Consider the following 19,193-nt stretch of genomic DNA (forward strand, 5'->3'; position numbering starts at 1 on the left):
CGTGTGCGCCGTGAGATCGCTGCTGATGCTGTGTGTGTGTGTGTGTGTGTGTGTGTGTGTGTGTGTGTGTGCGCAGGTGTGGACCCCATCATCTGGGAACAGGCCAAAGTGGACAATCCAGACCCAGAGAAGTGCGTCCGGCTCGTCATTGATATGTCTCTGGTGTGGTCATGTGACCTCATTAGTCATTGATGTGTCTCTGGTGTGGTCATGTGACCTCATTGGTCATTGATATGTCTCTGGTGTGGTCATGTGACCTCATTGGTCATTGATGTGTCTCTGGTGTGGTCATGTGACCTCATTGGTCATTGATATGTCTCTGGTGTGGTCATGTGACCTCATTAGTCATTGATATGTCTCTGGTGTGGTCATGTGACCTCATTGGTCATTGATATGTCTCTGGTGTGGTCATGTGACCTCATTAGTCATTGATATGTCTCTGGTGTGGTCATGTGACCTCATTGGTCATTGATATGTCTCTGGTGTGGTCATGTGACCTCATTGGTCATTGATATGTCTCTGGTTTGGTCATGTGACCTCATTGGTCATTGATGTGTCTCTGGTGTGGTCATGTGACCTCATTGGTCATTGATATGTCTCTGGTGTGGTCATGTGACCTCATTGGTCATTGATATGTCTCTGGTGTGGTCATGTGACCTCATTAGTCATTGATATGTCTCTGGTGTGGTCATGTGACCTCATTGGTCATTGATATGTCTCTGGTGTGGTCATGTGACCTCATTAGTCATTGATATGTCTCTGGTGTGGTCATGTGACCTCATTGGTCATTGATATGTCTCTGGTGTGGTCATGTGACCTCATTGGTCATTGATATGTCTCTGGTGTGGTCATGTGACCTCATTAGTCATTGATATGTCTCTGGTGTGGTCATGTGACCTCATTGGTCATTGATATGTCTCTGGTGTGGTCATGTGACCTCATTGGTCATTGATGTGTCTCTGGTGTGGTCATGTGACCTCATTGGTCATTGATATGTCTCTGGTTTGGTCATGTGACCTCATTGGTCATTGATGTGTCTCTGGTGTGGTCATGTGACCTCATTGGTCATTGATGTGTCTCTGGTGTGGTCATGTGACCTCATTGGTCATTGATGTGTCTCTGGTGTGGTCATGTGACCTCATTGGTCATTGATATGTCTCTGGTGTGGTCATGTGACCTCATTGGTCATTGATATGTCTCTGGTGTGGTCATGTGACCTCATTAGTCATTGATATGTCTCTGGTGTGGTCATGTGACCTCATTGGTCATTGATATGTCTCTGGTGTGGTCATGTGACCTCATTGGTCATTGATGTGTCTCTGGTGTGGTCATGTGACCTCATTGGTCATTGATATGTCTCTGGTTTGGTCATGTGACCTCATTGGTCATTGATGTGTCTCTGGTGTGGTCATGTGACCTCATTGGTCATTGATATGTCTCTGGTGTGGTCATGTGACCTCATTGGTCATTGATATGTCTCTGGTGTGGTCATGTGACCTCATTGGTCATTGATATGTCTCTGGTGTGGTCATGTGACCTCATTGGTCATTGATATGTCTCTGGTGTGGTCATGTGACCTCATTGGTCATTGATATGTCTCTGGTGTGGTCATGTGACCTCATTAGTCATTGATATGTCTCTGGTGTGGTCATGTGACCTCATTGGTCATTGATATGTCTCTGGTGTGGTCATGTGACCTCATTGGTCATTGATATGTCTCTGGTGTGGTCATGTGACCTCATTGGTCATTGATATGTCTCTGGTGTGGTCATGTGACCTCATTGGTCATTGATGTGTCTCTGGTGTGGTCATGTGACCTCATTGGTCATTGATGTGTCTCTGGTGTGGTCATGTGACCTCATTGGTCATTGATATGTCTCTGGTGTGGTCATGTGACCTCATTGGTCATTGATGTGTCTCTGGTGTGGTCATGTGACCTCATTGGTCATTGATGTGTCTCTGGTGTGGTCATGTGACCTCATTGGTCATTGATATGTCTCTGGTGTGGTCATGTGACCTCATTGGTCATTGATATGTCTCTGGTGTGGTCATGTGACCTCATTGGTCATTGATATGTCTCTGGTGTGGTCATGTGACCTCATTAGTCATTGATATGTCTCTGGTGTGGTCATGTGACCTCATTGGTCATTGATATGTCTCTGGTGTGGTCATGTGACCTCATTGGTCATTGATATGTCTCTGGTGTGGTCATGTGACCTCATTGGTCATTGATATGTCTCTGGTGTGGTCATGTGACCTCATTGGTCATTGATATGTCTCTGGTGTGGTCATGTGACCTCATTGGTCATTGATATGTCTCTGGTGTGGTCATGTGACCTCATTGGTCATTGATATGTCTCTGGTGTGGTCATGTGACCTCATTGGTCATTGATGTGTCTCTGGTGTGGTCATGTGACCTCATTGGTCATTGATATGTCTCTGGTGTGGTCATGTGACCTCATTGGCTGTGGTTTTCCCGCTCAGGTTGATCCCAGTGCCCATGGTGGGCTTCAGAGAGCTCCTGCGCAGACTGAAGATCCAGGACCAGATGACCAAACAGCACCAGACCCGAGTGGACGTGAGTGAGCCGCTTCACTGCAGGCCTCAGTTTCACCGCTAATTTTGTCTTTTAGTCTTTTGGCTAAAATGCCATTTAGTTTTAGTCTAGTTTTAGTCTCCTAAAATCTAATGAGTTTAGTTAAATTGTAATACATTAAGCATTTAAGCATTACATAACAACTGTCACTGCCACACACATTTGGACATCATTTAGTTTTTGACATTAAAAATACACGAAAGAGCTCAATTCACTTTTTAAAAAACATCTATATAGTTTTTATAACTCTGTATTTCTGTTTTAGTCAGTAGGCCATATCAGGTTAAGCTAAAGCTTCAAATAAGTTTGTTTATTTATTTTTTTTATTTCAAGTAATGAAGATTTTTCAATGGTTTTAGTGAACTATTATAACCCTGATGCTTTATTGAATATGTGTCTAATACTGGTCTTTCCTCCTGAATATGAATTAAATGGGAATTAAATTAAATACAGTTTATTGTGTAACCAAAAACAAATATATAATGCGTGTCTTGTAATTAAAAAAATAAGCTGGAAATACACCAGGACTCTTATTTTGAAATGTCTGCGCCTCTATTGCAGTTGCAGGAGCTCATTCAGGTTCAGGAGATCAAATATCATTATTACAACCGTCTAAAACACATTACTATATAAACATGGCAAAGTAAACACTGACATTATTCATCAGCATTAGTTCATAAACACTGGTCTGGCATAAATGTGTGTTATTGATTGAGCCGCTCTGGAGCTGGATTGGGGGTGTGTGTGCGTGTGTGTGCGTGTGTGTGCGTGTGTGTGCGTGTGCGTGTGTGTGCGTGTGTGTGTGCGCGTGTGTGTGCGCGTGTGTGTGTGCGTGCGTGTGTGTGTGTGTGTTATTGATTGAGCCGCTCTGGAGCTGGATTGTGTGTGTGTGTGTGTGTGTGTGTGTGTGTGTGTGTGTGTGTGTTTGTTTTCCAGAGGTTAGATCAGTTCAGGTCAAATGTGTTCATCTGAGACTCAGATCATCAGTTCTGACCCCATCTCTGCCCTAATCCACCCTCACTAACCTCACTATTCTCCTCTCGCTTTATCTGTGGACCAAAATGACAGTTGATTTTCCTCATAGTTTTTGTCATCCAGCACTAGTTAGTGGTGCTTGCGTAGCAAGGCATCACTATTACTATCTTGCCCCAGAACGGTTTTAGTGATGCCTTGCGCAGCAAGGCATCACCATCACTCTCAAACATACTTATTAGTGGGCCTTGCGAAGCAAGGCATCAATATTGTTATTCTCCATACTTATTAATATTCGTGGAGCTTGTTTAGCAAGGCGTATATATACTATGTAACCCAGGATCGGTTTATTATTATTCTTTTTCCACACAACATTTTGACGCGCTACTCCTCCCGCACCGTTTGTCACACACCCATGAATGAGGCGTCAAAACGTGCGGCTTAATCGGGAATGGTGTGCTATATCTTTTCTAAGGGATCGGGGGTACGATGTTCGCCCCAGGGGCGAAAAAGTAGCGAAAAAAATCACATAGACTTAACATTGGGAAAAATTTTAACGAGTCATAACTCTGAGAGAGGATTTCGTAGAAACTCGTGTGTCACCACATTTGAAGAGGCTGACAGGCCCTATAAGATGACACATCGCAATGGGGTGTGAGTTCTACCCCTGGGGCGCTAGAGCTCCCCAAATTTCCTCAAATTTCTCCATTGACTTATAATGGGGAGGGACGTCCCATTAAACGCATGCGTTTCTCTTTCTATGGGAAATTGCATAGGGATTTTGTATTGACCACAGCTCTGGCTCACAGTGTCTCAGAGACAAGGGGGTGGGCTCAATTTACTCTGACAGCCAATCACTATCTCAGGATCACTGTGACCCTATCAAGCCACGCCCTAGCAACCATTTAGAGCTCCCTAGCAACTGATCCCATAGACTTCCATTGAAAGAGATCAAAGGGATATCTTTGGATAGAAGTCTCATAGAAACACGAGGGTGGGTTTGTTTAACTCGGGGCATCAACAGCCAATCATAAATCACCGTCAACACTTCCTAGCCACGCCCTAGCAACCGTTATCAAGCAGCCTAGCAACCGTTTAGCAACACCAATATCTCTGCCTCAGAACATCATAGAGGCATGGGGGTTGGTTTATATCATTCATACTGACAAGCAGCCTTTGGAGTATCATCATTGGATGCTGCCAAGCCACTCCATAGCAACCAAAAAGAGTACCCTAGCAACCGTATAACAAGACCTATATCTCTGCATCACAACATCGTAGAGACATGGGGGTTGGTTTATATCATTCATACTGACAAGCAGTATCATCATTGTATGTTGCCAAAACATTCCATAGCAACCAACCAGAGTTCCCTAGCAACCGTTTACCAAGACCTATATCTCTGCATCAGAACATCGTAGAGACATGGGGGTTGGTTTATATCATTCATACTGACAAGCAGTATCATCATTGGATGCTGCCAAGCCCCTCCATAGCAACCAAACAGAGTACCCTAGCAACCGTTTACCAAGACCTATATCTCTGCATCAGAACATCATAGAGACATGGGGGTTGGGTTTTTTGGCTCATGCTAGCAAACTGGACTTTCAACATGCTACACATGGTAGCAGTGAATAGCTACATGCTAATAATGACTAGCTAACAGCTAAATCAGGCTGAGAAAATGCTAACAACTCTATAAAAACTCCATAGTAACCATTTGTGACAATTGACAACTGCCTAACAACAGCATAGCAACCACCCAAAATACCTTAGCAATGCCTAGCAACCGCCAAGAACACCTTAGCAACCGCCTAGCAACGCCCTAGCAACCACCCAGAATACCTTAGCAACCGCCTAGCAACCGCCCAGAACATCTTAGCAACCGCCTAGCAACGCCCTAGCAACCACCCAGAATACCTTAGCAACCGCCTAGCAACACCATAGCAACCACCCAGAATACCTTAGCAACCACCTAGCAACACCCTAGCAACCACTCCGAATACCTTAGCAACCGCCTAGCAACGCCCTAGCAACCACCCAGAACACCCTAGCAACCGCCTAGCAACCACCCAGAATACCTTAGCAACCGCCTAGCAACGCCCTAGCAACCACCCAGAATACCTTAGCAACCGCCTAGCAACTACCCAGAACACCTTAGCAACCGCCTAGCAACGTCCTAGCAACCACACAGAACACCCTAGCAACCGCCTAGCAACCACCCAGAACACCTTAGCAACCGCCTAGCAACATCCTAGCAACCACCCAGAACACCCTAGCAACCGCCTAGCAACCACCCAGAATACCTTAGCAACCACCTAGCAACACCCTAGCAACCACTCCGAATACCTTAGCAACCGCCTAGCAACGCCCTAGCAACCACCCAGAACACCCTAGCAACCGCCTAGCAACCACCCAGAATAACATAGCAACCGCCTAGCAACGCCCTAGCAACCACCCAGAACACCCTAGCAACCGCCTAGCAACCACCCAGAATAACATAGCAACCGCCTAGCAACGCCCTAGCAACCACCCAGAACACCCTAGCAACCGCCTAGCAACCACCCAGAATACCTTAGCAACCGCCTAGCAACACCCTAGCAACCACCCAGAACACCTTAGCAACCGCCTAGAAACGTCCTAGCAACCACCCAGAACACCTTAGCAACCGCCTAGCAACACCCTAGCAACCACCCAGAATACCTTAGCAACCGTTTACCAAGACCTATATCTCTACCTCAGAACATCATAGAGACATGGGGATTGGTTTATATCATTCATACTGACAAGCAGTATCATCATTGGATGCTGCCAAGCCACTCCATAGCAACCAAACAGAGTACCCTAGCAACCGTATAACAAGACCTATATCTCTGCATCACAACATCGTAAAGACATGGGGGTTGGTTTATATCATTCATACTGACAAGCAGCCTTTGGAGTATTGTCATTGGATGCTGCCAAGCCACTCCATAGCAACCAAACAGAGTACCTTAGCAACCGTTTACCAAGACCTATATCTCTGCCTCAGAACATCATACAGACATGGGGGTTGGTTTATATCATTCATACTGACAAGCAGTATCATCATTGGATGCTGCCATGCCACTCCATAGCAACCAAAAAGAGTACCTTAGCAACCGTTTACCAAGACCTATATCTCTGCCTCAGAACATCATACAGACATGGGGGTAGGTTTATATCATTCATTATGACAAGCAGTATCATCATTGGATGCTGCCATGCCACTCCATAGCAACCAAACAGAGTACCCTAGCAACCGTTTACCAAGACCTATATCTCAGCCCCAGAACATCCTACAGACATGTTGCTTGGCTTTTTTGCATTATCCGGGTGGCGAATTTTGCCACGGCAAGCACCACTCACATTTTCTTCAGGAAATGTACATTCTAGTTATTATTCTTATTCATCTTCCACACAGAATTTCGGCACGCTACTCCTCACACATTTTTTGTCACACACCCACGAATGAGGCGTCAAATCGACCGCCTTATACGGGAATGGTGTGCTATATCTTTTCTAAGGGATCGGGGGTGCGATGTTCGCCCCAGGGGCGAAAAAGTAACCGAAAAGTCAATGGGATTTAACATTGCGGAAACTTTGACCCCTCATAGCTCCGAGCGAGGATTTCGGAGAAACTCGTGGGTCACCACATTTGAAGAGGCTGGCAGGCCCTGTAAGATGACACATCGCAATGGGGTATAAGTTGTACCCCTGGGGCGCTAGAGCTCCCCAAATTTCCTCAAATTTCCCCATTGACTTATAATGGGGAGGGACGTCCCATTAAACGCATGTGTTTCTCTTACAATGGGAAATTGCATAGGGATTTTGTATTGACCATAGCTCTGGCACACAGGGTCTCAGAGACAAGGGGGTGGCCTCAATTTACTCAGACAGCCAATCACTATCTAAGGATGATTGTCAACCTATGAAGCCACGCCCTAGCAACCATTTAGAGCTCCCTAGCAACTGATCCCATAGACTTCCATTGAAAGAGATCAAAGGGATATCTTTGGATAGAACTGTCATAGAAACACGAGGGTTGGTGTGTTTGACTCGGGGCATCAAAAGCCAATCATAAATCACCGTCAACACTTCCTAGCCACGCCCTAGCAACCATTATCAAGCAGCCTAGCAACAGTTAATCACGACCTATATCTCTCCCTCAGAACATCATAGAGGCATGGGGGTTGGTTTATATCATTCATACAGACAAGCAGTATCATCATTGGATGCTGCCAAGCCCCCCTAGCAACCAAACAGAGTACCCTAGCAACCGTATACCAAGACCTATATCTCTGCTTCAGAACATCATAGAGACACGGGGGTTGGTTTATATCATTCATACAGACAAGCAGTATCATCATTGGATGCTGCCAAGCCCCCTTAGCAACCAAACAGAGTACCCTAGCAACCATATACCAAGACCTATATCTCTGCCTCAGAACATCATAGAGACATGGGGGTTGGTTTATATCATTCATACAGACAAGCAGTATCATCATTGGATGCTGCCAAGCCCCCCTAGCAACCAAACAGAGTACCCTAGCAACCGTATACCAAGACCTATATCTCTGCTTCGGAACATCGTAGAGACATGGGGGTTGGTTTATATCATTCATACAGACAAGCAGTGTCATCATTGGATGCTGCCAAACCCCTCAATAGCAACCAAACAGAGTACCCTAGCAACCGTTTACCAAGACCTATATCTCTGCCTCAGAACATCCTAGAGACATGGGGGTTGGTTTATATCATTCATACAGACAAGCAGTATCATCATTGGATGCTGCCAAGCCCCTCCATAGCAACCAAACAGAGTACCCTAGCAACCGTATACCAAGACCTATATCTCTGCTTCAGAACATCATAGAGGCATGGGGGTTGGTTTATATCATTCATACAGACAAACAGTATCATCATTGGATGCTGCCAAACCCCTCCATAGCAACCAAACAGAGTACCCTAGCAACCGTTTACCAAGACCTATATCTCTGCTTCAGAACATCATAGAGACATGGGGGTTGGTTTATATCATTCATACAGACAAGCAGTATCATCATTGGATGCTGCCAAACCCCTCAATAGCAACCAAACAGAGTACCCTAGCAACCGTTTACCAAGACCTATATCTCTGCATCAGAACATCGTAGAGACATGGGGGTTGGTTTATATCATTCATACTGACAAGCAGTATCATCATTGGATAATGTCAAGCCACTCCATAGCAACCAAACAGAGTACCCTAGCAACCGTTTACCAAGACCTATATCTCTGTCCCAGAACAACCTACAGACATGTTGCTTGGCTTTTTTGCATCCCAGTAGCATCCGGGTGGCGAGTTTTGCCACGGCAAGCACCACTCACATTTTCTTCAGGAAATGTACATTCTAGTTTTTATTTAGTTATCGTCTCGTTTTCGTCAGTGAAAAAAGGTCTTTGACGAAAATGATTTGTCAGGGAGATTAACCCTGTCTCTCTCTGCTGTGTTTCAGATCATCTCCAATGACATCAGTGAGCTGCAGAGGAACCAGTCCACCACTGCCGCTAAAGTCACCCAGTACAAGCGCAAGCTCATGGACCTCTCGCACAGAGTCCTGCAGGTACAGCTCACACACACACACACACACACTCTCACACAGAGTCCTGCAGGTACAGCTCGACCCGCTGGCAGTGTGTTCAGCTCACACACACACACACACACACAGCCCTTCTCACACACGTTCCTGTTTCAGGTGCTGATTAAACAGGAAGTTCAGAGGACGAGCGGTTACGCCATTCAGCTGGATGAGGAGCACCTGAGAGTTCAGCTGGAGACCATCCAATCAGACCTCAACGCCCCCACACAGTTCAAGGTGCGCACACACTGACTGATCTCACACTGACTGATCTCACACTGACTGACCTCACACTGACTGATCTCACACTGACTGACCTCACACTGACTGACCTCACACTGACTGATCTCACACTGACTGATCTCACACTGACTGATCTCACACTGACTGACCTCACACTGACTGATCTCACACTGACTGATCTCACACTGACTGATCTCACACTGACTGACCTCACACTGACTGATCTCACACTGACTGACCTCACACTGACTGACCTCACACTGACTGACCTCACACTGACTGACCTCACACTGACTGACCTCACACTGACTGACCTCACACTGACTGACCTCACACTGACTGACCTCACACTGACTGACCTCACACTGACTGACCTCACACTGACTGACCTCACACTGACTGATCTCACACTGACTGACCTCACACTGACTGATCTCACACTGACTGACCTCACACTGACTGACCTCACACTGACTGACCTCACACTGACTGACCTCACACTGACTGACCTCACACTGACTGACCTCACACTGACTGACCTCACACTGACTGACCTCACACTGACTGACCTCACACTGACTGAGCTCACACTGACTGAGCTCACACTGACTGAGCTCACACTGACTGACCTCACACTGACTGACCTCACACTGACTGATCTCACACTGACTGACCTCACACTGACTGATCTCACACTGACTGACCTCACACTGACTGATCTCACACTGACTGATCTCACACTGACTGATCTCACACTGACTGATCTCACACTGACTGACCTCACACTGACTGATCTCACACTGACTGACCTCACACTGACTGATCTCACACTGACTGACCTCACACTGACTGATCTCACACTGACTGATCTCACACTGATCTCACACTGACTGATCTCACACTGACTGATCTCACACTGATCTCACACTGACTGATCTCACACTGACTGATCTCACACTGACTGATCTCACACTGACTGACCTCACACTGACTGATCTCACACTGACTGATCTCACACTGATCTCACACTGACTGACCTCACACTGACTGATCTCACACTGACTGATCTCACACTGATCTCACACTGACTGATCTCACACTGACTGACCTCACACTGACTGATCTCACACTGACTGACCTCACACTGACTGACCTCACACTGACTGATCTCACACTGACTGACCTCACACTGACTGACCTCACACTGACTGACCTCACACTGACTGACCTCACACTGACTGACCTCACACTGACTGATCTCACACTGACTGACCTCACTGACTGACTGACCTCACACTGACTGACCTCACACTGACCTCACACTGACTGAGCTCACACTGACTGATCTCACACTGACTGAGCTCACACTGACTGAGCTCACACTGACTGACCTCACACTGACTGACCTCACACTGACTGACCTCACACAGACTGACCTCACACAGACTGACCTCACACTGACTGACCTCACACTGACTGAGCTCACACTGACTGATCTCACACTGATCTCACACTGACTGATCTCACACTGACTGACCTCACACTGACTGAGCTCACACTGACTGAGCTCACACTGACTGAGCTCACACTGACTGACCTCACACTGACTGATCTCACACTGACTGACCTCACACTGATCTCACACTGACTGAGCTCACACTGACTGAGCTCACACTGACTGAGCTCACACTGACTGACCTCACACTGACTGACCTCACACTGACTGATCTCACACTGACTGACCTCACACTGACTGACTGACCTCACACTGACTGATCTCACACTGACTGACCTCACACTGACTGACCTCACACTGACTGACCTCACACTGACTGATCTCACACTGACTGATCTCACACTGATCTCACACTGACTGATCTCACACTGACTGATCTCACACTGATCGATCTCACACTGACTGATCTCACACTGACTGACCTCACACTGACTGACCTCACACTGACTGACCTCACACTGATCTCACACTGACTGACCTCACACTGATCTCACACTGACTGACCTCACACTGATCTCACACTGATCTCACACTGACTGACCTCACACTGATCTCACACTGACTGACCTCACACTGATCTCACACTGATCTCACACTGACTGACCTCACACTGATCTCACACTGACTGACCTCACACTGATCTCACACTGATCTCACACTGATCTCACACTGACTGATCTCACACTGACTGACCTCACACTGACTGACCTCACACTGACTGACCTCACACTGATCTCACACTGACTGACCTCACACTGATCTCACACTGACTGATCTCACTGACTGACCTCACACTGACTGAGCTCACACTGACTGACCTCACACTGATCTCACACTGATCTCACACTGACCTCACACTGACTGACCTCACACTGACTGAGCTCACACTGACTGAGCTCACACTGACTGACCTCACACTGACTGATCTCACTGACTGACTGACCTCACACTGATCTCACACTGACTGATCTCACACTGACTGATCTCACACTGACTGACCTCACACTGATCTCACACTGACTGATCTCACACTGACTGACCTCACACTGACTGACCTCACACTGACTGATCTCACACTGACTGATCTCACACTGACTGACCTCACACTGATCTCACACTGACTGATCTCACACTGACTGACCTCACACTGACCTCACACTGATCTCACACTGACTGATCTCACACTGACTGATCTCACACTGATCTCACACTGACTGACCTCACACTGATCTCACACTGACTGACTTCACACTGATCTCACACTGATCTCACACTGACTGACCTCACACTGATCTCACACTGACTGACCTCACACTGATCTCACACTGACTGACCTCACACTGACCTCACACTGATCTCACACTGACTGACCTCACACTGATCTCACACTGATCTCACACTGATCTCACACTGACTGATCTCACACTGACTGACCTCACACTGACTGACCTCACACTGACTGACCTCACACTGACTGACCTCACACTGACTGACCTCACACTGATCTCACACTGACTGACCTCACACTGACCTCACACTGATCTCACACTGACTGACCTCACACTGATCTCACACTGATCTCACACTGATCTCACACTGACTGATCTCACACTGACTGACCTCACACTGACTGACCTCACACTGACTGACCTCACACTGACTGATCTCACACTGACTGACCTCACACTGATCTCACACTGACTGATCTCACTGACTGACCTCACACTGACTGAGCTCACACTGACTGACCTCACACTGATCTCACACTGACTGACCTCACACTGATCTCACACTGACTGACCTCACACTGATCTCACGCTGACTGACCTCACACTGACTGACCTCACACTGATCTCACACTGACTGAGCTCACACTGACTGACCTCACACTGATCTCACACTGACTGAGCTCACACTGACTGATCTCACACTGATCTCACACTGACTGATCTCACACTGATCTCACACTGACTGAGCTCACACTGACTGAGCTCACACTGACTGAGCTCACACTGACTGACCTCACACTGACTGACCTCACACTGACTGACCTCACACTGACTGATCTCACACTGACTGACCTCACACTGACTGATCTCACACTGACTGACCTCACACTGACTGATCTCACACTGACTGATCTCACACTGACTGATCTCACACTGACTGATCTCACACTGACTGACCTCACACTGACTGATCTCACACTGACTGACCTCACACTGACTGATCTCACACTGACTGACCTCACACTGACTGATCTCACACTGACTGATCTCACACTGATCTCACACTGACTGATCTCACACTGACTGATCTCACACTGATCTCACACTGACTGATCTCACACTGACTGATCTCACACTGACTGATCTCACACTGACTGACCTCACACTGACTGATCTCACACTGACTGATCTCACACTGATCTCACACTGACTGACCTCACACTGACTGATCTCACACTGACTGATCTCACACTGATCTCACACTGACTGATCTCACACTGACTGACCTCACACTGACTGATCTCACACTGACTGACCTCACACTGACTGACCTCACACTGACTGATCTCACACTGACTGACCTCACACTGACTGACCTCACACTGACTGACCTCACACTGACTGACCTCACACTGACTGACCTCACACTGACTGATCTCACACTGACTGACCTCACTGACTGACTGACCTCACACTGACTGACCTCACACTGACCTCACACTGACTGAGCTCACACTGACTGATCTCACACTGACTGAGCTCACACTGACTGAGCTCACACTGACTGACCTCACACTGACTGACCTCACACTGACTGACCTCACACTGACTGACCTCACACAGACTGACCTCACACAGACTGACCTCACACTGACTGACCTCACACTGACTGAGCTCACACTGACTGATCTCACACTGATCTCACACTGACTGATCTCACACTGACTGACCTCACACTGACTGAGCTCACACTGACTGAGCTCACACTGACTGAGCTCACACTGACTGACCTCACACTGACTGATCTCACACTGACTGACCTCACACTGATCTCACACTGACTGAGCTCACACTGACTGAGCTCACACTGACTGAGCTCACACTGACTGACCTCACACTGACTGACCTCACACTGACTGATCTCACACTGACTGACCTCACACTGACTGACTGACCTCACACTGACTGATCTCACACTGACTGACCTCACACTGACTGACCTCACACTGACTGACCTCACACTGACTGACCTCACACTGACTGATCTCACACTGATCGATCTCACACTGACTGATCTCACACTGACTGACCTCACACTGACTGACCTCACACTGACTGACCTCACACTGATCTCACACTGACTGACCTCACACTGATCTCACACTGACTGACCTCACACTGATCTCACACTGATCTCACACTGACTGACCTCACACTGATCTCACACTGACTGACCTCACACTGATCTCACACTGATCTCACACTGACTGACCTCACACTGATCTCACACTGACTGACCTCACACTGACCTCACACTGATCTCACACTGACTGACCTCACACTGACCTCACACTGATCTCACACTGACTGACCTCACACTGATCTCACACTGATCTCACACTGATCTCACACTGACTGATCTCACACTGACTGACCTCACACTGACTGACCTCACACTGACTGACCTCACACTGATCTCACACTGACTGACCTCACACTGATCTCACACTGACTGATCTCACTGACTGACCTCACACTGACTGAGCTCACACTGACTGACCTCACACTGATCTCACACTGATCTCACACTGACCTCACACTGACTGACCTCACACTGACTGAGCTCACACTGACTGAGCTCACACTGACTGACCTCACACTGACTGATCTCACTGACTGACTGACCTCACACTGATCTCACACTGACTGATCTCACACTGACTGATCTCACACTGACTGACCTCACACTGATCTCACACTGACTGATCTCACACTGACTGACCTCACACTGACTGACCTCACACTGACTGATCTCACACTGACTGATCTCACACTGACTGACCTCACACTGATCTCACACTGACTGATCTCACACTGACTGACCTCACACTGACCTCACACTGATCTCACACTGACTGATCTCACACTGACTGATCTCACACTGATCTCACACTGACTGACCTCACACTGATCTCACACTGACTGACTTCACACTGATCTCACACTGATCTCACACTGACTGACCTCACACTGATCTCACACTGACTGACCTCACACTGATCTCACACTGACTGACCTCACACTGACCTCACACTGATCTCACACTGACTGACCTCACACTGATCTCACACTGATCTCACACTGATCTCACACTGACTGATCTCACACTGACTGACCTCACACTGACTGACCTCACACTGACTGACCTCACACTGACTGACCTCACACTGATCTCACACTGACTGACCTCACACTGACCTCACACTGATCTCACACTGACTGACCTCACACTGATCTCACACTGATCTCACACTGATCTCACACTGACTGATCTCACACTGACTGACCTCACACTGACTGACCTCACACTGACTGACCTCACACTGACTGATCTCACACTGACTGACCTCACACTGATCTCACACTGACTGATCTCACTGACTGACCTCACACTGACTGAGCTCACACTGACTGACCTCACACTGATCTCACACTGACTGACCTCACACTGATCTCACACTGACTGACCTCACACTGATCTCACGCTGACTGACCTCACACTGACTGACCTCACACTGATCTCACACTGACTGAGCTCACACTGACTGACCTCACACTGATCTCACACTGACTGAGCTCACACTGACTGATCTCACACTGATCTCACACTGACTGATCTCACACTGACTGATCTCACACTGATCTCACACTGACTGACCTCACACTGACTGAACTCACACTGACTGATCTCACACTGACTGATCTCACGCTGACTGACCTCACACTGACTGACCTCACACTGATCTCACACTGACTGAGCTCACACTGACTGATCTCACACTGATCTCACACTGACTGATCTCACACTGACTGATCTCACACTGATCTCACACTGACTGACCTCACACTGACTGATCTCACACTGACTGATCTCACACTGATCTCACACTGACTGACCTCACACTGATCTCACACTGACCTCACACTGACTGACCTCACACTGACTGACCTCACACTGACTGACCTCACACTGACTGAGCTCACACTGATCTCACACTGACTGATCTCACACTGACTGACCTCACACTGACTGACCTCACACTGACTGACCTCACACTGACTGAGCTCACACTGACTGATCTCACACTGACTGACCTCACACTGACTGAGCTCACACTGACTGATCTCACACTGACTGACCTCACACTGACTGACCTCACACTGACTGACCTCACACTGACTGACCTCACACTGACTGAGCTCACACTGACAGACCTCACACTGACTGATCTCACTGACTGACTGACCTCACACTGACTGATCTCACACTGACTGACCTCACACTGACTGACCTCACACTGACTGACCTCACACTGACTGACCTCACACTGATCTCACACTGACTGATCTCACACTGACTGATCTCACACTGACTGACCTCACACTGATCTCACACTGACTGATCTCACACTGACTGACCTCACACTGACTGACCTCACACTGACTGATCTCACACTGACTGATCTCACACTGACTGACCTCACACTGATCTCACACTGACTGATCTCACACTGACTGACCTCACACTGACCTCACACTGATCTCACACTGACTGATCTCACACTGACTGATCTCACACTGATCTCACACTGACTGACCTCACACTGATCTCACACTGACTGATCTGACACTGATCTCACACTGACTGACCTCACACTGACTGATCTCACACTGACTGACCTCACACTGATCTCACACTGACTGACCTCACACTGACTGATCTCACACTGACTGACCTCACACTGACTGATCTCACACTGATCTCACACTGACTGACCTCACACTGATCTCACACTGACTGATCTCACACTGATCTCACACTGACTGACCTCACACTGATCTCACACTGACTGACCTCACACTGATCTCACACTGACTGACCTCACACTGATCTCACACTGACTGATCTCACACTGACTGATCTCACACTGACTGACCTCACACTGACTGACCTCACACTGACTGACCTTACACTGACTGACCTCACACTGATCTCACACTGACTGATCTCACACTGACCTCACACTGACTGAGCTCACACTGACTGAGCTCACACTGACTGAGCTCACACTGACTGAGCTCACACTGACTGACCTCACACTGACTGACCTCACACTGACTGACCTCACACTGACTGATCTCACACTGACTGACCTCACACTGACTGACCTCACACTGACTGACTGACCTCACACTGACTGATCTCACACTGACTGACCTCACACTGACTGACCTCACACTGACTGACCTCACACTGACTGATCTCACACTGATCTCACACTGACTGATCTCACACTGACTGATCTCACACTGATCTCACACTGACTGATCTCACACTGACTGACCTCACACTGACTGACCTCACACTGACTGATCTCACTGACTGACCTCACACTGACTGAGCTCACACTGACTGACCTCACACTGATCTCACACTGACTGACCTCACACTGATCTCACACTGATTGACCTCACACTGATCTCACGCTGACTGACCTCACACTGATCTCACGCTGACTGACCTCACACTGATCTCACGCTGACTGACCTCACACTGATCTCACACTGACTGAGCTCACACTGACTGACCTCACACTGATCTCACACTGACTGAGCTCACACTGACTGATCTCACACTGATCTCACACTGACTGATCTCACACTGACTGATCTCACACTGATCTCACACTGACTGACCTCACACTGACTGATCTCACACTGACTGATCTCACACTGATCTCACACTGACTGACCTCACACTGATCTCACACTGATCTCACACTGACTGACCTCACACTGACTGACCTCACACTGACTGACCTCACACTGACTGAGCTCACACTGACTGACCTCACACTGACTGACCTCACACTGACTGATCTCACACTGACTGACCTCACACTGATCTCACACTGATCTCACACTGACTGACCTCACACTGACTGACCTCACACTGACTGACCTCACACTGACTGACCTCACACTGACTGACCTCACACTGACTGACCTCACACTGACTGACCTCACACTGACTGAGCTCACACTGACTGAGCTCACACTGACTGACCTCACACTGACTGATCTCACACTGACTGACCTCACACTGACTGATCTCACTGACTGACTGACCTCACACTGATCTCACACTGACTGATCTCACACTGACTGATCTCACACTGACTGACCTCACACTGATCTCACACTGACTGATCTCACACTGACTGACCTCACACTGACTGACCTCACACTGACTGATCTCACACTGACTGATCTCACACTGACTGACCTCACACTGACTGATCTCACACTGATCTCACACTGACTGACCTCACACTGATCTCACACTGACTGACCTCACACTGATCTCACACTGACTGACCTCACACTGACTGATCTCACACTGACTGACCTCACACTGACTGATCTCACACTGATCTCACACTGACTGACCTCACACTGATCTCACACTGACTGATCTCACACTGATCTCACACTGACTGACCTCACACTGATCTCACACTGACTGACCTCACACTGATCTCACACTGACTGACCTCACACTGATCTCACACTGACTGATCTCACACTGACTGACCTCACACTGACTGACCTCACACTGACTGACCTCACACTGACTGACCTCACACTGACTGACCTCACACTGACTGACCTCACACTGACTGATCTCACACTGACTGATCTCACACTGACTGATCTCACACTGACTGACCTCACACTGACTGACCTCACACTGATCTCACACTGACTGACCTCACACTGATCTCACACTGACTGATCTCACACTGACTGATCTCACACTGACTGATCTCACACTGACTGACCTCACACTGACTGACCTCACACTGACTGACCTCACACTGACTGACCTCACACTGACTGACCTCACACTGATCTCACACTGACTGACCTCACACTGA

At 48.0% G+C, this 19,193-nt stretch overlaps 1 protein-coding gene across 3 annotated transcripts in view; it reads left to right on the forward strand.

Moving 5' to 3' along the window:
* The window catches only part of nup54 (nucleoporin 54), a 34,966-nt gene that overhangs the window by 13,173 nt on the left and 2,600 nt on the right, over positions 1-19,193 (forward strand). For all 3 annotated transcript variants that reach the window (XM_079834305.1, XM_079834303.1, XM_079834304.1), the window contains 4 exons: positions 77-131; positions 2,485-2,578; positions 9,085-9,192; positions 9,325-9,444. In XM_079834305.1, the coding sequence (XP_079690431.1) occupies positions 77-131; positions 2,485-2,578; positions 9,085-9,192; positions 9,325-9,444 (377 nt within the window). The remainder of the gene's footprint in view (positions 1-76; positions 132-2,484; positions 2,579-9,084; positions 9,193-9,324; positions 9,445-19,193) is intronic.

The sequence above is a fragment of the Gobio gobio genome (assembly GCF_949357685.1).
Source record: "Gobio gobio genome assembly, chromosome: 14".
Lineage (NCBI taxonomy): Eukaryota > Metazoa > Chordata > Actinopteri > Cypriniformes > Gobionidae > Gobio > Gobio gobio.